General features: G+C 42.4%; 1 protein-coding gene across 1 annotated transcript in view; it reads left to right on the top strand.

The window, feature by feature from the left end:
• Nucleotides 1-11,021: 11,021 nt before the first annotated feature.
• Nucleotides 11,022-19,031, top strand: part of LOC116389208 (membrane-associated guanylate kinase, WW and PDZ domain-containing protein 2-like) — a 45,422-nt gene continuing 37,412 nt past the window's right edge. Inside the window, exon 1 of the mRNA XM_031857717.1 lies at nt 11,022-11,159. Coding sequence (XP_031713577.1) covers nt 11,022-11,159 — 138 coding nt within the window. The remainder of the gene's footprint in view (nt 11,160-19,031) is intronic.

Genomic DNA, 19,031 nt, shown 5'->3' with positions numbered 1-19,031 from the left:
CAGAGTTGATGCGCTGACTCCCGCCCTGCAGTTTTGCACTCCTCTGTAGCCTGTGTGACCTCTTGTGGGAGTGCAGGCAAGCTATCGATCAGCAAGAATCTGTCTCTCCGTTTTGTTTTCCATGACAACCGCTCGGGTACAGCACCACTTCACCTTCGTTCTCCACAGACGCCCCCGTCCATCAGCTCAAATCTTGGCCTTTAACTGGCCAGACAGCCCTACAATTTATTCCAACTGGTAACATGTTATGTCTTTGTCGCTTGGATCAGATCAGGTGTTTGTTTGTGGTATGTGTCAGGTGCAGCTGTGTTTTAGTTAGGGGAAATGGAGAGATTGTTTATGTGTCAAGCATAAGTATTGCGTGTCTATCTTTGACAGGATGTTGCACCATGTTTAACTCTCACTGTCTTTTTGTGTTCTTCTGATTATGAGGTTTCATTTGCAAGTATGTATGAACATGTTGCTGTGTGTGCATGGACAGAAAGACTTAGCATGCCAGCATGTCTTCCTGAAGCGTGACTTCAGGGTTGTTTGCACTTAAGAGTTGAGCAGTTAAACTTTGTGAAGAGAGAAAGTTAGAGAATCAATGTGGCATGACTGTGCTTCCCTCCTCTCTGAGCCTCCTGGGAGAGTGGGCATGTCAGACCTCATTATGCCTTCCCAAATCAAACAAAATGGCTCCTTTTGGTTTCTACCAGGCAGCAACCTCCAGTTCTGAAAAGTGAAGCCAATGTGGAAGTGCCCAAACTGCAGTTCCTCAAATGGCCACTTGAGGCTGCCTCCAAAAATCTTCATTAGCCCGCATGTTTAAATGCCTAACTTTACAGCAGAAATAAACCTGTCTACAGCCTGGTACAAAAAATGGTTTTGGTCTCTCGAGATAATTTCAACTGCACGGGGTGCATTTGAAGGTATCTAACCTGTTTAAATTATATTAAGGCTTAAAGTTAGGCATAATTGAGGGTGTGGCCGCTTTGAGTGACAGGTGGGTGCCTTATCAGGTTGCTCTGCTGTCACCCCGGCTGCCTCAGCACCATCGATGATCCACCTCTTTTCACGTTTTTCGAGTTAGGCAGTGTCGTCAATGCCAAGAAATGCCACCTACCTTCACAACGGAAACACATGGGTGACGTCACAGAGACTACGTCCATATTTTAAATAGTCTCTGTACCTTTAAACTCGCATTCTTTCAAATGGCCATCAGAGGGTGACTCTGACATATGCCATAAGAAGTCTGATTGTATAGAAGTCGATGAGAATACGACTCTACTTCTCACTTGATTTATTACCCCAGTAAACATTGTAAACATGAGTTTATGGTCTCAATTGCGAGTTTCAACTCTTCTTTAATGCAGCATGATGTCCATTTTATGAATTATGATCATATACGAGTAAAATAGATGATGAAGCAGGATAGATCCGCCCTCTAGTGTCACTTCTGGTTGCAAAAAACAAGATGGCTACGTCCAAAAACCAAGATGGCGACGGACAAAATTCCAAACTCAAGGCTTCAAAACTGTAGTCCCCAAACCAGTGTGTGACATCACAGTGACTATGTCCACTTCTTATATACAGTCTATGGTTTCTACATATATCTGCTCTGCCTTGTTAGAATAGAGTAGGTCTGTCAGCCTTTTTCTGATATTGGCTTTTCAATTAGATCTAGTGTTGAGCTGTTCCTGTTACAGTGAGGCTAAAAACCTCTAGTTGATTTAGCAATTTGTCAGCATTAAATTATTTGTCAACTATTTTGAAAGTCAATTTATTGTTTGGGTTATTTTTCAAGCAAAAAAAATGTAAACATTCATTGTTTTTTAGCTTCTCAGATATGAGAAGTTGCTGCTTCTATTTTTTGTAAACTGAATATTTTTGGTTGGACCAAACAAGACATTAAAAGATATCTTCACTTTGGAATGTGAACTTTTGAAATGGTGTAGACTGCATGATTAATCAAAAAAGTAATTGTTGGAATAATACAACAAAGGACACCATAGGTCACGGAAATACATAAATTACACCATACAACAAAAATCCACGGTCAAAAACAAAAGAGCACTCCAAAGTACAAACAGCCAGTGAGTGCTATTATTATTAAATAAAGTGTAATAATTAAAGAATCAAGCCAAACATCAAAACACTACCATAACAGTGGCAGATTGAGACCTTGGCCAAACGTAAACTCAAAGTATGTCAAAGTATTACAATCAAAAATCATGCCTTCGTCTGAATAAATGAAAGAAACGTGCACAAAGCAGGAGAGAATAAAATCAGTGTGATGTTGTAATAGAAATAAAAGCAGAGATAAATTGTATGGCATGCTCGTCAGCTTGGCCTCAGGATGAGGATGACGGCTTATCAAGATAAGTGACAGGTAGTGTGATCTTGAACTGCTGAGGGCACGAAGGGCAGGATTAACAATTTATTTATCTATCTCTGGAAAGTACTATTATGATCAGGCCTGCTGTGTTGCACCTTTATTATCCGTGCACTGTAGTTTCATCTGTAAACCACAAAGATGGAAAGATGAACGACAACTTGTGAATGTGTAAATTGTTTAAACAATGTAAAAAAATAATATTTGCATTAGTTTGGGTTTGGTCTTAAATTTAGGATTAGGGTTAGATATTCATAGTACACTATTTTGAATAATAACGAGCTAAATATGATCCTATCTAATCTAATAGCTCTTGTTAAGGATGGATTTGTTTCATTTTTACTGTGTTCTCATTTGAAATGGAAGAGCTGCTGTTGTGAGTTTCATACGAGTGTCTCTTACCTTTCTGCTGCACATTGAATTGTAGGACGACACCGGGCTGAAAGCTCCGCTCGTGTGGGGGCATGGACCTCTGTTTCATGTCCCCCCTTATCTCTCTTTCCACATTTCCTGTCTGCCTCTCAGCCATACTCTATACTAACAATTAAGAGCAAAAATGCCCAAAACAATAAAATGATTTTAGTATGTTGGTATTTCATGTTTCTTTCACCCATATACTGAAATCACATTTATAGTAGATGATAATGAAATGATTAACCTTCAAACACAGAACCAGTGTTGCTCATTTGTACAGTGGTGTGTTAGGTAAGTCAGGAGCTGTCTGCCATATAAACATAAAGATGCCTATTATTTGTGCCTAAGGCAACAAACAAAGGCATTAGATTATATAGATATGGCAGAAACCATCCATACATCACTCTCTGTAAAACGGATGTCTTGTTGATCCCCAGGCTTTCTTTGGAAAAATGGAAACTGTACCTGGTTGAAGATACGATGTTGCCTGATGTTCACTGTCACGCGGTCGGAACCATTTATTGCATTGTTTGTATCGTACAGACTCTGCTTTCTACATTTGCATCCAAGCAGCATGATAAACACAGTTAACTCACCCAGCAGTAACAGAGCAGACACATACTCTGAGATATTGAACAAATAAACTCGACAGACGAGCCCATAGAGTCCCACTGTACCATTGCATCGTGTGTTGATTGATAAGGTGGAGGCTGCTGTAGTGGAGGGAGTTCCAGCAGCTCCACCAGTAATCGGTAATAGCAGTTTGTGTTTAGCAGCTGCTGCAGGGAGGAATGTTTAGCTGACAGCTTGAATGAGGCCCCATGTTGAAATCTTTTTCCCTTTTTTTTGAATCGGCTGATGGTCAGTTGATGGAGCAGGAGACGATGTGACCTGCATGGACTAATGTAGTGCTTCACTGAGCAGAAGCTTCGCTGATTACTATCCGCCTTGATGAGTTTGTGATTGATCGTGGCTGTCACCGGTTTCCCTTTTGACTTGCGACTCATTTTTGGACATCTATACAATAGTTTTTCCCCGGAATGTTTCCTGCTTTGTTGAAGCAGCGAGCCACAAAACAAATTGACTTTGATGTTTACTGCATCAAGATTTACTCTCGAGCTTGTTCGAAATTTACCTAATTGATGAGTTATACCTATAAAGCCTCTGTAAATACACACATCCTCCTGCACACTCAGCTGTGCTCTGATCTGAGTGCTCATATCACGAGCGTGTGTCTTGTGTCGGTGTTTGTTTATTCCTTGTATTTAGACCAAACCTTGCCCAAGACGGCGCTCAAGGCATCTTCACTGGCGTCTGCAGCTATGAGCTCATCTCTCATCCCTCCGTATGAGTGTGTGTTACCTCAGTGTGACATATGCTGCTGTTGCGTTTCACAGTATTTCTCTCTATTCAGATATGTTTACACAAGGTCAGACAGGGAGAGCATCTGGTGGGCGACAAGCAGATTATTTGAGGAATGTCAGGGAGCATCTGGGTGCTCTCACACAAACACACACTCAGAAATACAGACACACAAAAACATCTATTTTATACTCTCACTCAATATCTCTCTCTCTCTCTCTCTCTCTCTCTTGCACACACACAAACATTCACCATGCAAATGCACAAACACTCCAGTGCAGTAAAAGCAGCAGCAGATAGGGGCCACTGCAGGACTGTGGAAGCAGTCTGGCCAATCGGCTGGCAGGTCGTTTGGAGCCAGGCTTCCCACTGGCACATCTCCTTCTCCTCTCTTTTCTCCCGATGGTCGTCATCTCGTTACATCTCTCCGTGTCTCTCTGCGTCTCCCTTCCCCCTCGTCCTCCTCGTCTTCTCTGGGATTAACATTGGCTGCAGCCAGGTGCCGAGTGTGTATGGTGGAACTGCGGTGGAGAAGCCGAGGCAGGAAGGAGGAAAGTGAGGTTTCAGCAGAAGATGTTCGGTGGTTGGTTGCAAGGCTAGAGGACGCCTGGGAGGACAGGCTGTCTGTGGATGTGTACCTGTGGAGAAAGGACTGCTTTTGTCAACATCTGGGCTAGCTGCTGATGAGGTGCCTGGGCTGCACTGCCTTTTTCTTCACTCTGTCTGTCCGTCTATCCATCCCTCTGTGCACATATGTGTGTGTGTGTTGGTGTGCATGTATAAATACGTGTGTGTCGGTGTCTGTGCATGTCAAAGATATGGCCTATGCCTGAATACATAGCTGTATGATGGGATTATTTATTGTTTTACCATTCTGAGAACTGCGACAGTCCTGATAATGTAAATCAAGATTTCATCCCGTCTTCCTTTGTTTTCTGGATGTCTCCTCTCTCCTCTCCTCTCCTTTCCTCTTTCCCTTCCTCTAGCTTTGCTGTTTGTGAATCAATTCCCAATGCTTCGAAGCCTCGCTAAAATGGTGTCAGTTTACATAAGATGTTATTCCAAAAGGATTCATTACTGCAAAATCACAGAGTCAGCTGTGTCAGCAACATACATACCGGTATCTGCGAAGTCTGTGTGCAGTGTAAAGAATCTCTTCTCCGACGGTACGCTGTATGTTCTCTTTGACGGTACGCGCTGCACAATCTCAACCGGTAGGCCGAACGCTGTCAACTCAATTTGGCAGGAGGTCGCTAGAATATGCATAAGTGACATGTTTTTCATTTGTAAATGCCCGGCATGTAACCTCACCCCCCCGCTGTCTGATGTGATAGTCATGCATACCGAATGTTGTGTGGAAAATAAGTTCTCCTCCTCTCATCCTCTTGGGCTTCTTTGGTTTGGGATGAAGGGAGGAGAAACAATTCATGGACATTATCATACAGCGTGTGTGCAGCACAGATATATTTGCCTGCTCTCAGTCCTCTGCCTTCACTTATGTCTGTCACTTATTTTACTGTGTTTCAGGAAGATAGAAATAATAAGCAGAGACAGGCAGAGATGGGGGGGGGGGGGGGGCTTCTGTCCTCTGTAGGCCTTTGTCACCCAACCTGCTGACACCGCATATTTAGCCCCAAGGGGATCACTGGTTTACACAATTACCATGATCTGTGTGTGTGTGTGTGTGTGTGTGTGTGTGTGTGTGTGTGTGTTTACTTCAGCGTGTGTAGTAGACTCTGCTTTTTTGCTTTGGTGTGAAAATCAGTGCAAGCTTTCAATCTGATTAAGCCATTTTGCCTCTTTTTGAATCACAAAAGCTTGCTTTTTTCTTTAACACCCTCAACATACAGTTTTCCTCCTTTACGTCTCTTAAGGAGTTTTAAGGTTGTTAAAAATCATCTTTCTTCAATGTCTTCTTCTTCAACGTCTAACAGTTGGGACAAACTGTGCATTCTGTATCAGCTTGTACCAACTCTTTGTTGAAGCAATATAATGTTTGCTTTTTTTTAATGTTCATGTTCTGTGGGTTTGAGCGTGTTTTAGATGCACAGAATGAGTGTAATGACCGGCCTCGTCGGCAGGCTGCTTGTTCTTCCAGTGGAGCGAGAGCCTTTCACTTGTTTCCAATACAGTGTGACTTGCATCACAATTGATCTAGAGCCAATTGAAACCAAACTCAATGAAATACTTGGATATTACTCCAACAAAAAGTCAGGCTATAGGTTCGGCGTGTCATGTTATCAAATGAAAGCGAGCTCTAATCTCTCTCTTCCCGTGTTTGTGTTCAGGTGGGGTGGTTGACAAGGATTTGCGGCACTACCTCAACCTGCGTTTCTCCAAGGGCTCAGTGGACCACGACCACCAGCAGATCATCAGAGACAACCTCTACCTCCGCACCGTTCCCTGTGAGTCCACATCACCCGCCTCTCTGCTGTCTTCTGGCTTTCATTCATTCCTCTTTGATCTCTTTGTCATTGTTTTTTCTCTCTTTCATAGATATAATTTCACCCTCCAGCTCTCTTTAATTCTCTCTCTCTTTTTTTTAGTGGTCCCTTGCCTGTGGGACGTTGCCCTTGTGTTTTTACATCACACTCTTTCTCTCCGTCTCTGCCCGTCTATCGCTCCTTCCTCTCAGTCAATCGTCCGGCTGCTGAGCTCTCAGCCTGAGGTTTCCACGGCAACCACCCTCTTGTCTCGAGGCCTGCGTTGCCTTGACGCCCTACACCCCCCCCCCCCCCCAGCACACGCTAGACATGCACAACACACACGCGGATACACAAAGACACCGCGTCACTCTCTACGATGTACATTAGTGTCTCTTATAGTTTTACACAAATAAAAGACACATCTTTCAAATCCTCACACATAAACGTCATGCCTGTGTGTTGCATGTGGAATCTGTGTTTACATCGTGTTATCAGTGCGCGTGCCTGTTGGGCAATGATGTCATTGTCGTGATTTACATTGAGGGGATGCTGTCCCCAGCAGCTCTGCCTGCTCTCAGTACAACAAGCAGCTCGTGAATCAGCTTCTCTGGAGACCTGAAACTGCTCCGATGCTCGACTCTGCAGAATACACATGTTACTCCTTTCATGCGGCATGTGGACTGCTGCACTGTGATTTGATGTTCGTTAAAGGGATTTGTACTCATTTGACATTTTTCAGAATCCTCTGTTAACTCAGTCATAGGTGTGTTTTTTTAACTCGGTAAAGGTGGTTGAGTTGAATCAACTAGCCCTTTGGCTGTTCGCGAACAGAGAAAGCAAAGCTAGGTTTTGACGTCAGAGATAGTTGTTCTTGTGTTGGCTGAGCTCTTCTACTATGCTAGATGTCCTCTGCCGGTGTGTTGAGTCGCTGACACAGAAGTGATTGTTTGATACGCTCCCACAGCTGCACAGTCCTGAGCCTCTCTTTCCTTCCTCTCCTCCCTCCCTCTCTCCTGTCGTCTTCATCTCTCTGCTATCACTCTTTGCTCTCTCTCATGTTCCCCCTGCTTCTCCCTCCTTCTCTGCCTCTTTGATTTCTCTTGGTCACCACCATCACATTTTCACTACCTTTCAATTACAAAACTAACTCCAGATAACCCACTTTCCTTCTCCTTCCCATTGCTATTTTCTATCCATCTCTGCTTGTTGGCTGTGTAATAGTGCAGCGAAGGCGGACTGACATGGTGACAACTGAGGTGATGGGGACCGGCTGAGGTTCCTCACAGCCTTCAGCCCTGTCACGCTATGGGCCCCTTTTGGTACCATAAACCATATAGTTTCGCCACTGGGCATTTTGGAATTATTCTGTAACTGCCTGATCGCAATTATAGCTGGCCACAATCATCTTGTATAACCTTTGAATTTCCGCTATTTAAGGGAACTTAATGCCAATGTTACAAATGTGGCAACAAAAAGAAAGTAAATTAGATGTGTACACGCTGGGTAAATACAGAGTCTACCTGAGCCCAAAGTTCCAATGTGAGGAAAAAACAAACATGGAAAAAGAGAGCTTGGCTGTCTAGATCTTACTGCTGTTGGAAAGCAAAATAATGACAGAGAGGTGTCCATAATAGCTCTCTTGAGTCTCCCCTATGGGTGCAGCAGTGTGTTTGACAGCTCTGGGGAAAGTTATGCCGGAGTTGTCGCTTCCATAGCTTTTTGAATTATATATTTCGAATTAAAATGTTTTGGAAAAATTGTGTTTTAAGAATAAAGTGGGTCAGTTTAGAAATAGTGCATAGTACCAGTGTATGATCAATCAAGAGAGAGAGAGAGAGTGACGGTGGATACGCTCAGAGCAGACCGGTAGTAAATGTACAGTGCAACGTGAGCAACTTCAACCCTGAAGGCAAAACAACGAAATCAGGAACAGTTAATACAGGCTTTGTGATTCTCTGTTTCATATTAACATTTGAAAATAAAGTCAAGCTTCCTCCTATTGTCTTGAACCACCCTTGTGTTACATTTGGTCAGCCTACACAACAGCTTTACAGCAAGCTAAATCTATGTGCAGCAGAGCCCGAGGTGAAACATTGTTTCAGCAAACTATCTGATGACTAATGAACACCTTTGCCAATGATCGCATCACTCCGATGAGCAGCTATTGAAATTCACAACATGGATTTATGTCTAGTTGCAAATCCAAACAACAGCACCACTGTGGTATAAAGTGAACACAATAAGACAATTAAATCATTCATCTCAAATTGCCAATTATTTGTATGGCAATCGTCAACTAAAGTTCATGATTGTGACAGCCCTATTCGTCACCACGTTTCAATTGTAGCCGCCTCGCAGCCCTTTGTGAGAATGAAAAGTCAGTTGTTCTGTGTGATGTGCGCGCGGTAATGACATCCCCATAATTAACTGCCTATCACTTGACAAAGCTGATACATTGTAATGAAGATTATCTAAATTCCGATTCATAGACCACCTGCCCAGCAGCTTTGAAATACATGTGATATTACAGTGATTCACAAAATGCGGCTTAATCTCAGCAATGTGATTTAATTTGCCTTTGGTCAGCAGGTCATCCACTGCATATGAGGATGTTTCATTGCATGACTTCGTGGCTCCAGACCAGCCTTTCCACTGGTAACACTGTTTTCTTACAGCATGGTATTAATCAGTGGTGGAACGTAATTAATTATTGTACTGAAGTACAATTTTGATGCTACTTTCTACTCCACTGCATGTCAGACGGAAACATTCTAACTACATTAAAATACATCTGACATGTTTCTGCATTAATAATAATAATCAAATATTATCGTATATAATAATGCTCAGTCACTTTGGTCACCAGTGGCCTCTGAGTCAGAACATGTATCTCCCTCCCCATCAGCCTCCTCCTCTCTCTCATTTGGACTTTTAAAATAATCAGCTATAGGCCGCTTGATTTTTGGAACGCGTTAACGGCTGAAATGTTCCGTTACGCTACATGCATTCGCATCACGCTCTGTGCACTGCTACGTACATGCTTAATTACTCTCAACTCGCGCACATAAAAAACAGGAGTATGTATGTGATACAAGCGCGCAGAGCGAGCGCAAAAGCATCCTCGCGAGCACGAGACTTTGGAGGCTAGAATTGAATAGACAGTGGCTGGTGTATCCTGTCTGGAGGGGACATCAATGATAATGTCATCATGCACTCAAACATCTGAAATTTGATCTCACACACTCACCAAAATCATTTTGGTCGCATTCTGGAGCCTTGCTTTGCTCAACCATCAAAGTGACACAGCATCAGGCGGCTAGAAAAGAGGGATGATGGTTCTGAGAGCTGCGCCGCTCGTCCCCGGCAGGCTGTTTGTTGTTGTGGTTTGGAGCGTTACAAAATCAGTGTTTTTCTCCAGTGTCTGCATCGCTCTGACCATGCTGTCAGTGCGAGTCTGTCAGCTTGACAAGCAGACGCCACTCTGCATCACACCATGCTGTCACATTGAAGGACGTGTGTGTGTGTGTGTGTGTGTGTGTGTGTGTGTGTGTGTGTGTGTGCGCGCGGATGTTTCCATACAGCTAGAAGGCTCACATGCTAACGTCAACTCCTGCATCCTGTTACATCACTTGGCTCAAGGATTGGCTGTTTTTTCTGAGAATTTGGGAGGGATGGGAAAATAACTTCAGATTGGCCTCACAGTTTACAGGTTGAAATATTTTATAAGATTGTCAGTTTAATAGTCTTTCTTACTTCTTAAGCCATTAAGATAAGAAGTTTGCCAGCACCATTTCACTTCATTCACAGGGATTACTTGACCACTTCAAAAAACGAATATAAGCTTCTTCTTCTTCTTGTCCCGGAGCACCTGCTGTTGAGGAATTTAGAGAAGAGTTTCTGATGGTTCGGCTCTCTCTCTCTCTTTGATAGGAATGTAACTGAGAGTATAAGACAGTGACATAGGGCTAAAGAAGTGGGAAGATGTGGAAAATATTTTGGGGGAAGCAGAGATGTGGCAGTACAGTAAACAGAAAGAGAAAGGGGAGGAAATGTGGACACGAGCAAAGAGGCTCTGTGAGAAGATGGAAGAAGTGGAGAAGACAGGAAGGGAGGTGGTTAAGATGAGGGGATCGGCAGGGGAGATTTGAAAGGGAGGAAGAGAGCGAACAGAGGATGGAAATTGAGAAGGCGAGAGTGGATGCAAGAGGTTGGAGGGATCAGCAGAGCAGAGTAGGGAGTAGAAGAGTGGACGTGCATTGAATGGGGGAGGTGGGAGATATGAGGGAGCCTCGTAAGTCATTCCCCAGAGAACCGCCTTCTCCACACTACTCAGAGGCATCAGTAAAAGGCTCTATAAATAGCTTCAACAGTGAGCAGCACGTTTCTCTAAGATAGCCTATAAATACATGCAGCTTCTGTCACTTCGTATCCACTGCTCCGGACGCATGCTGCCCTGCAGCTCTGCAGCCTCCGACAGGGAACCCTCCTCTGGAGACTGCAGAGGAGGAGCAGATAAAGATGTTGAGGAGGAACGTGGCCACGGTGCTAAGGACTGTGATAGGGCTGAGAGGATCGGTCAGCAGGTCAGTCTGATAATGATTTCAGTAATGAAGATGGCTATCCTGATGATGGGAGGAGATGACACCTTTTAACCTTGATACATGCAGGAAATTTGAATGCAAAGTTCTGTCGACAAAATGTTTACTTGCATGCTATTATTCATTTTTGAGTTCTCTCTCTGCACCATCATACAGTTTAACAAAACAGCTTGGCATGAACCAAATAATCAAACTACCAGAATGCTGTCAATATTTCTCAAAGGGCTTTTTTCCCAACGATATTACAACCGGTATACAAACTGTATGTAGATGCATGAGAGACTCTATGAATGACTAAGTGAGGATCTCTTCTCTTTTCTGATTCATCGTTTATTTCCTGCATGGTCCAGCTCCCAAATGATTTCAAAGATCTCCCTGCTTATTGAATTTTAATCTGACATTTTCGTCGAAACTTGTCAAAAACATTTAATTTCCGTCTTTGTAGATGTAAACTTCAGAGTGAATGGCTTTCAATAGTTGTAAAACAGTTACCAAAGGTAAATGAAAGCAGCTGGTCAATGTGTGTCACACTTTGAAGACATTCCGGCAGGCCTATGTGCTGTTGTAGTAAAGTTAGACTACTGTGAGCTACCAATTCTCCCACACCATGTGTGTAATTCTTTTTCTTTTTGACTGACTGAAGAAAAATATATGATTTTTGCATCCAAATTTGTGTTATGAAATTTAACCAAGAACCAAGTTTTTTTTTTTAAGTTTTTGTAGTTGGAACACATTCATTAGTTATGTATTCTTAAATCATGTTCATAGATATACCTTTTAGAGTAACAGATATGAATGTGAGTGGGCTTTAACCCTGAATAAATACTTTGACTGATGATGATGGGAGAGGAAGAGGAGTGATGAAAGTTGGATGCGGATGATTGTCATGATGATTATATTACAGTGAAGTTGGATGAGGTGATAAAGAAAAGATTCATTTCTTCTGTGTGTGTTTCTGTGGCAAATTGATTGTGTTTCTGTGAATGTACATGCACATATATGTTTTTTTACACTTAGGCATTGATTATTCTGTTTGTGTGCCGAGATTTATTAGGCTGAACTGATAAATAATGAGTTTTACACGCCATTCTCTGTTGAGGTTGTGTGTGCTTGCCTCTCTATGAGAGAGAAATACATCATCCCCCAGGGACTCTCTCCTTAAAGGGGTGATTTTCCTGCTGGCTTGCTCCTGCTAAAGGGCTGGCTGACATGCTTTGATGTGCTTCTGTGCTCCCTGCTGTTTGATTGGCACACTGGATTAATGTTGTTCCACATGAAAGAAACTGCAAGGGAATGATATTTTTATTAAGTGAAAATCGCAAATATTGAACATGACTAATGAATTGATTATGTTTGTAAAGTGCTTTGCATGCTCTGTACAGGTATGATCCTCTCCCTCAGCAGCTAATCACAAACGAGGTTCTTCTGAAGCCCTTTATATTTATATTCACATTTGTGTTCCTGTCTCCAGTCTTACCTCCTCGCCATCCTAGCTCCACGTCTCTGTCAGTGCTACTACTAAGATCAGATTAATGTGCAGTGATGAGCCAGGTGCTCAGCAAGCAACCCGCCATGTGATAGTCAGTAAGAGCTGACACCTCAGAGAGCTCGACTGTTTACTCGGGTCAATCTTAACCTCTTGATACACACGTACACACACACACACACACACATTGCATACCAAACACCACACACCAGCTTTGTGTGTGTACATCATCATGACCCCCAATGTCGTCCTGCGTCAGTCAGCTCTGCAGACTAATAAAGGTGCTTTTCAGCCTATCGGAGCTGATTTCCATCACTTCAGGACATCAGTACAGGAGTCATTTCTCAATGTTACCAGCTCTGCTAACGCTGACCCACTGAGCAACACAGTTGTCTTTACAGCCACTAGTGGGCCTGACAGACAGACACTTTATGGATGAAACTCCAGACATGATGCATCTGTTTCTAACCTGAATTAACTCTGTGCTTACCAGGTTTCCCGTTGGAGGAGTTTTCATTCGTTTTCATTCCCTGGAAATCTCTTCTGTACAAACATAGCGTGCAGCAAAACCCTCGAAAGAAAATTAACCCAACTTCTCAGACCATATGTAGTTTTGACTTAACGCAAACAGCGGTACAATAACAGAAATATGATTTTAAATTAGGGTACATCTAAACAAAGTAGGGCTGAAATAATGATCTATGATATTCATCTTTAGATTTTTTAAATCTTGTATAAATCATTGATTAAACATTTAGTCTATAAAATGTGAAGAAACAGGAAAAATGCCAATCACAATTTCCCAGTTGATATTTTAAAATTGTTAAAATTTCGTTTTTGTCACCAAATCTCCAAAACGCACCCTACACAGATACAATTACTAACATTTAAAAACAGGAGTCAACCAATGTTTAAATGACATTTTTGGTTAATAAATGACCAAAATGGTTGTCAACACTGTTAATGATCCATTTTCTGTCAATTGAATAATCCAACTTAACATTTTAGCACTTGATTAAAGAATGAGTAAAGAATATTTAACAGTTTTCAGTGCTTGATGCCACAGACACAATTCCTTCTGTCCTGATAAAGAGAAACAGCCCAGCACTCATAATTCTGCACAATTCCTTGAACTTTGTAGTGAACGTTATCGTTAGACCTTGTTAGAAACAGCCTTTTTGCTTTTTTTGCCAAGAGTTAAATGACATGATTGACACTGCTCTTATGTCTGTTTGGTAAATATGAAGTTGGAGCCAGGAGCCTGTAAGAGTTAACAGTTAGCCAAGCTCAATATAGAACATCAAACCCATCTACCAGCATCTCTAAAGCTCACTTATTAACTAGTTATTTAAATATTGTTTCTTTAATCTGAACAACAAAATACATTTAAAAACAATTTGCTGTGTGGTGGGGCGAGGTTATGTGCCAGGCTATTTCTTGACCCCCATAAAATGGCATATTATTTACCAAGCAAATGTAAATTACTGAGTGATTAATACATTCATGAGTTTTCTACTTTGTACACTGATATGTTGCCCAGCCCAACTTGCTGTATGTAAACTAGATTACCAGATCTCAGCTCAATCAGCCTTTAAAGCTTTAAAGCTGTCTCTGAAGAGTACTCTGGAAGATAGTGTGTATCACAACAATCTGCTTTTAACTCTTTACGTGAGAGTTTAGGGCTAAACTCTCTCTCTCTCAATATATATATATATATATATATACTGTATAGCCCAATCTCACATCCGTCCGGAGAGTGATTTACACTGGCGGACTGTATAACCAAGTCCCCCTTCCTCTCAGGGTTCAGCCCCCATTGGAGTCAAACCTTTCCACTTATAAACCGTCTGAATCGCTCTGAGGTTACCAGGTGTGAGTGTCAGTCAGTGGCCGAGCTGTGACAGTAATTGATTGATGAAGTGCGAGGAAGCACAGACCTGCAGCAAAAAAGCTCAAGCTGAAGACCTTTGAGTCTGTAACTAGAAAACCTCTGTGTATGCAAAACGGCCGGGTGTCATACCCGGCATAGATATTATTTTTCTACAGCAAATGTAGATGTTGCGGCTTGTTACCATGGCAAGGCTGCGTTGCCAGGCACTGACGGGTTGTCGTGGTAGCAGACGCTCCTGTCAGAGTGTTGCCATGTTGCATCGCTGAATCTGCAGCCTGGGCTTGGTAGTGTAAATAAGGATGTCTGTGTGCGCGTGTGCTCGATCATACCCTTCTAATAGACCTGCTGTCACACGTCTGCGAACTGGGAAGAAGGACAAGGAAGAGGAAGGGTTAACGGCAGGAGTGAATGAGATGTGAGACTAAAGTGCGAGACGAAGCTTGAAGGAGAGACAAAAGAAGAGAGGAGGATAACAAGGGGGAGAGGGAGCGGATTAAAAAAGACAGGGAGAGAGTAATGGTGACAAAGAGCACAGATAGAGGAACAAATGGATGGAAGTGCAATGAGGTAAATTGGAAACAAGAGGAACGAGAGAATGAGAAAGGATAATAGAGGAATGTAATTTGATAAGATGGATGGATGGATGGATGGATGGATGGATGGATGGATGGATGGATGGATAGGTAGAAAGCAGCAGTGTGCTTGGTGCGAGAAACAAACACTCTGCTGCCATGGTGCTCTGCTTGCTCTGTCCTGAAAAGGATTCTGGGTAAACAAGGGTTTTGAGGACAGTATTTATTTGTTTGTACGGTTGCAGGATAGTGTCTTGAAACCCAGTGTTCCCTTAATATTCCCCTCTTGAGTAGTTTAAAATGGGATTCAAATTTTATGTGTGTACAATTAGATTGAATACAAAGATTTTTATGTCTTTTGCATCATTTTATACACGGTTTCATAGAATTTAGGGTGAAAAATAGGAACTAGTTAAGCACCCTGGGATTTGTGCTCAGCTGCACAATGTCCACATGTAGTTATGAACCTACCAAAGCATCCAGCATGATTAAATGTCAATTGAGATGAAAAGACAAGCACTCAAAAGATGAATGTGTCTCTTTCCACCATGACAGGATTCTTAGGTTACATACATTCAGCCCAGAGGGACAGGTGCGCACATCTGTACCAGCACGTTTGAATTCTCCTCATCCATTCCACCTGGGGATTATCATGAAAGTGCATCACGCTTGTTCACCTTTCAGATAATAATTTGAGTTACTAATTCAGTGTAACCCTGGTCTCAAACTGCCAAAGCAGCCTGACGGCTCTGATGATATGTGAAGCATGAAACACACACTTGGTTTCCTGCACCCTCACCTCCTTGTTCCCATACGTACTCACTGAGACCGCCGAGACCACCTTCCCCCGAGCTTTATTATGATAATCAGTCCATCGATAGTCTATTTTTAGCTCTGAATCGCCCCCGCCCTGCTTCTCCCACTTGGTGACTTCCTGTCTAATTATACAAACATATGAATACAGACGCACGTTCTCTAGCCTCTGTGAATGCAAAGCAAGGTTAACCAATCACGCTTTTCCCCTCTCACTGTCTCTCTGCTGTCCCTTTGTGTTTGTCTCTGCTTGCCACTCCATTATTTAGCAAAGGTCTTTGTCCTCTTATCGTCTGACACCCAGCTGAGTTATTTCAGTATATCAGCTATTTTAGCTTTTCCTCCAAATGGAATTTCCTTGTTATGTTTCTATGTAATCTCTTTCTCTTTTTTTCCCTCACACACACTCACTCCCACCAATGTGAAAATATTCCGTAGCGCTCTGTCGTCATGGTTTGAGGCAGAGAATGTCTTCACCCCCCAAAGTAGCAGCTCCAAAGCTTTTCCATGCTATTATGGGTTTAAGTCATTTAAGCCATAAATCTCTATGGCGCTCCATACTCCTTCTCACAGCGTCACCTCTGAGAAGTTCGGCGACACTGGATGATTGCAATGCAAAGACCATTTTTGGCTCACAGCCGACTTTATCCTTTATCAGCGAGAGCACGACATCCAATCAATAGTCGACAGCAGCAGTGCCTTTGGCTCAGGGGAAGCGTCACTGCCTCCTCTCAGTGCAGTCTGCTGCCATTTCTTAATTTGAGCACCTGTGCAGCTTGTTCTGCTCATATATTAAAGCTCTGCTTCGGAGTTTGTGTGGCTATGTACAGAAAGAATATGGACAAAATACACTGAACTAAAGACATATTTTGAAGGAAGCAAGAAAAGAGGAACAGTCGGACTATCTTCCTATCTCAAGGCCAGATAGTCGATCAATATTCCCAGCTCAGATCCAACAAGATGCTCTCTCTCTCTCTCTCTCTCTCTCTCTCTCTCTCTCTCTCTCTCTCCCTCTCTCTCTCTCTCTCTCTCTCTCTCTCTCTCTCTCTCTCTCTCTCTGCTCTGTTGGTTTGTCCAGTGAGGGAAGCTGCGGGAGAAAGCCATTGGCAGGTCATCAGTATTCCAGCTGCCTACTCTGGTGTGGGCAGCAGAATAATTTCATTCTGATCTTACAGATCAAGAGCTGTACCAAGTGGAAGGTGACCAGCCCCGCCTGGCTGGCTGAGCTGCTGCGGTATTAAGAGTAGCACTTTACACATGCGATGGATGGTCCTCTTTGAGACTCATTTTTCAGTTTAACACGCAGTATAGTTCATCGAGTGGGCTGTATTGTGCTGGTCATGGTGCTGGTCTTCCCTCTGATTTCTATTTTAGTAAATGTAAGATGATAGTATCTTTGAGTATTGTTGAACTTTGTGGGGCAGTATGTAAATAAAAGGGGACAAAATACACACCTGATAATATAATGAAATATAATGAAATTCAATAAAATACCTTATGGTGTACGTTTAGGTGTGAATTATTCTAACGGGTCCTTTACAGACACTGGTTTACAGAGAATGAGGGATGAGGGGACATGCACTCTCTCTGTTATAAATAGCCACATATTAAAAAGGCTTTATTTGAATATACCAATTACATAACAAGTATAGAAAATAAAATATTGTGTGCAGTGTAATTCATTATTTGACAAAATAAATGGTAAAGAAAACTAATGCTGCAACTAACAGTTCTTTTTTTTATTGATTAATCTGCAAATTTGCCTGTCACAACTTCCCAGAGCCCAAAGTGACCAAAAGCGTACAGTTTACTGATATATGACAAAGAGAAGCAGCAAACCCAGATTGAGAAACTGAAGAGTATAGCACTGCTTCAGTATTCTTCCTTGATAAAAGACTCAATAATCAATTATCAAAATATTAGCTGATTATTTTTCTGTTTATTGACTTCTTGATTCATTCATTAATTGATTTTACCTGTTACAGCTGAGATTAAACAACGTTTTTGTTTTGTTCTTTGTTCTGTTTTCGGATGGGGTGACCGTAAATAGTCGACTATTCAGCTATTCGATCTAAGGAGCCTGATTCAACTGCCAATCTCACGGTTGAATCGCCGCAGTGGCAGCAAAATGTGGTAACAAAACAAAGGATAATTCATAAATCACAACATGGCTATTTCAAAATCAAAGAATAGGGCTAGATTTAATAATCAGAGCGTTCAAATAAGAACAAACCACTAAAAATATTTTGAAATTATTAACAATTCTCTAAAGTTAGCTGGGGAGGCGCCTTGAAACAGCTGTTTGCAGTGCATATAACATCTGTTTGCGGCATGCGTCTCTCTCCTGTTGACTGTCCCTTCACGTCCTCTCTGTCTGTGGATTTGACCTATCAGACATTGTTAGTCGGAGACACAGCTAGTTCCTTGTGGTGGTGGCTAACAGTCATTTTGTAAACATGTCCAAAGCTGCCAAACATCACATCAATATTGTCTGAGAAAAGTTGATCATGAAAGTGTTGATCAGAGTTGGAGTACATCATACAATGTGGATGGAGGCACACACTAGGAGACACACACACACACACACACACACACTCACAGTCATACCTGTGGTGCTGTGGATTTACAGTGTCCTACTGAGCTGTGATCATCTTGGAAATGGGATTACTGTTGGCACAGTGGGTACTTTACCACCATTTAGATACACAAGAGACAAACACACAGTCGAGTAGTACACATTTAAATACACATTTAAACAAACACTGACAGAGATTGGTACGAACGAGCACACGTATGTATGGCTTACTGCCTTATAGACGGACTACAGATCGTCTGATCGCCAGGTATCACTTATTCCTTACTCATTAGGTGTTGCTAAGTTGCCGTCTCTGGTCCCAGTGGTGAAGCAAATACAGCAGAAAATGTTCAGTAGATGCACTACAGGAGTAAAGTGGTGACAGACGATCAATAGAGATCTAATGATTAAGATATCCAATTCTGGGAGACTACACGAAATGACTAACCCCTCACTCACTCAGTGCTTGTTCATGTGTGTGTGTGTGTGTGTGTGTGTGTGTGTGTGTGTGTGTGTGTGT

The sequence above is a fragment of the Anarrhichthys ocellatus genome, unplaced genomic scaffold (genome assembly GCF_004355925.1).
Source record: "Anarrhichthys ocellatus isolate YVR2014 unplaced genomic scaffold, GSC_Weel_1.0 scaffold2, whole genome shotgun sequence".
In the NCBI taxonomy this organism is placed as follows: domain Eukaryota; kingdom Metazoa; phylum Chordata; class Actinopteri; order Perciformes; family Anarhichadidae; genus Anarrhichthys; species Anarrhichthys ocellatus.
Note: the sequence above shows the minus strand (reverse complement) of the source record. Positions and strands in the feature narration are given on the sequence as shown.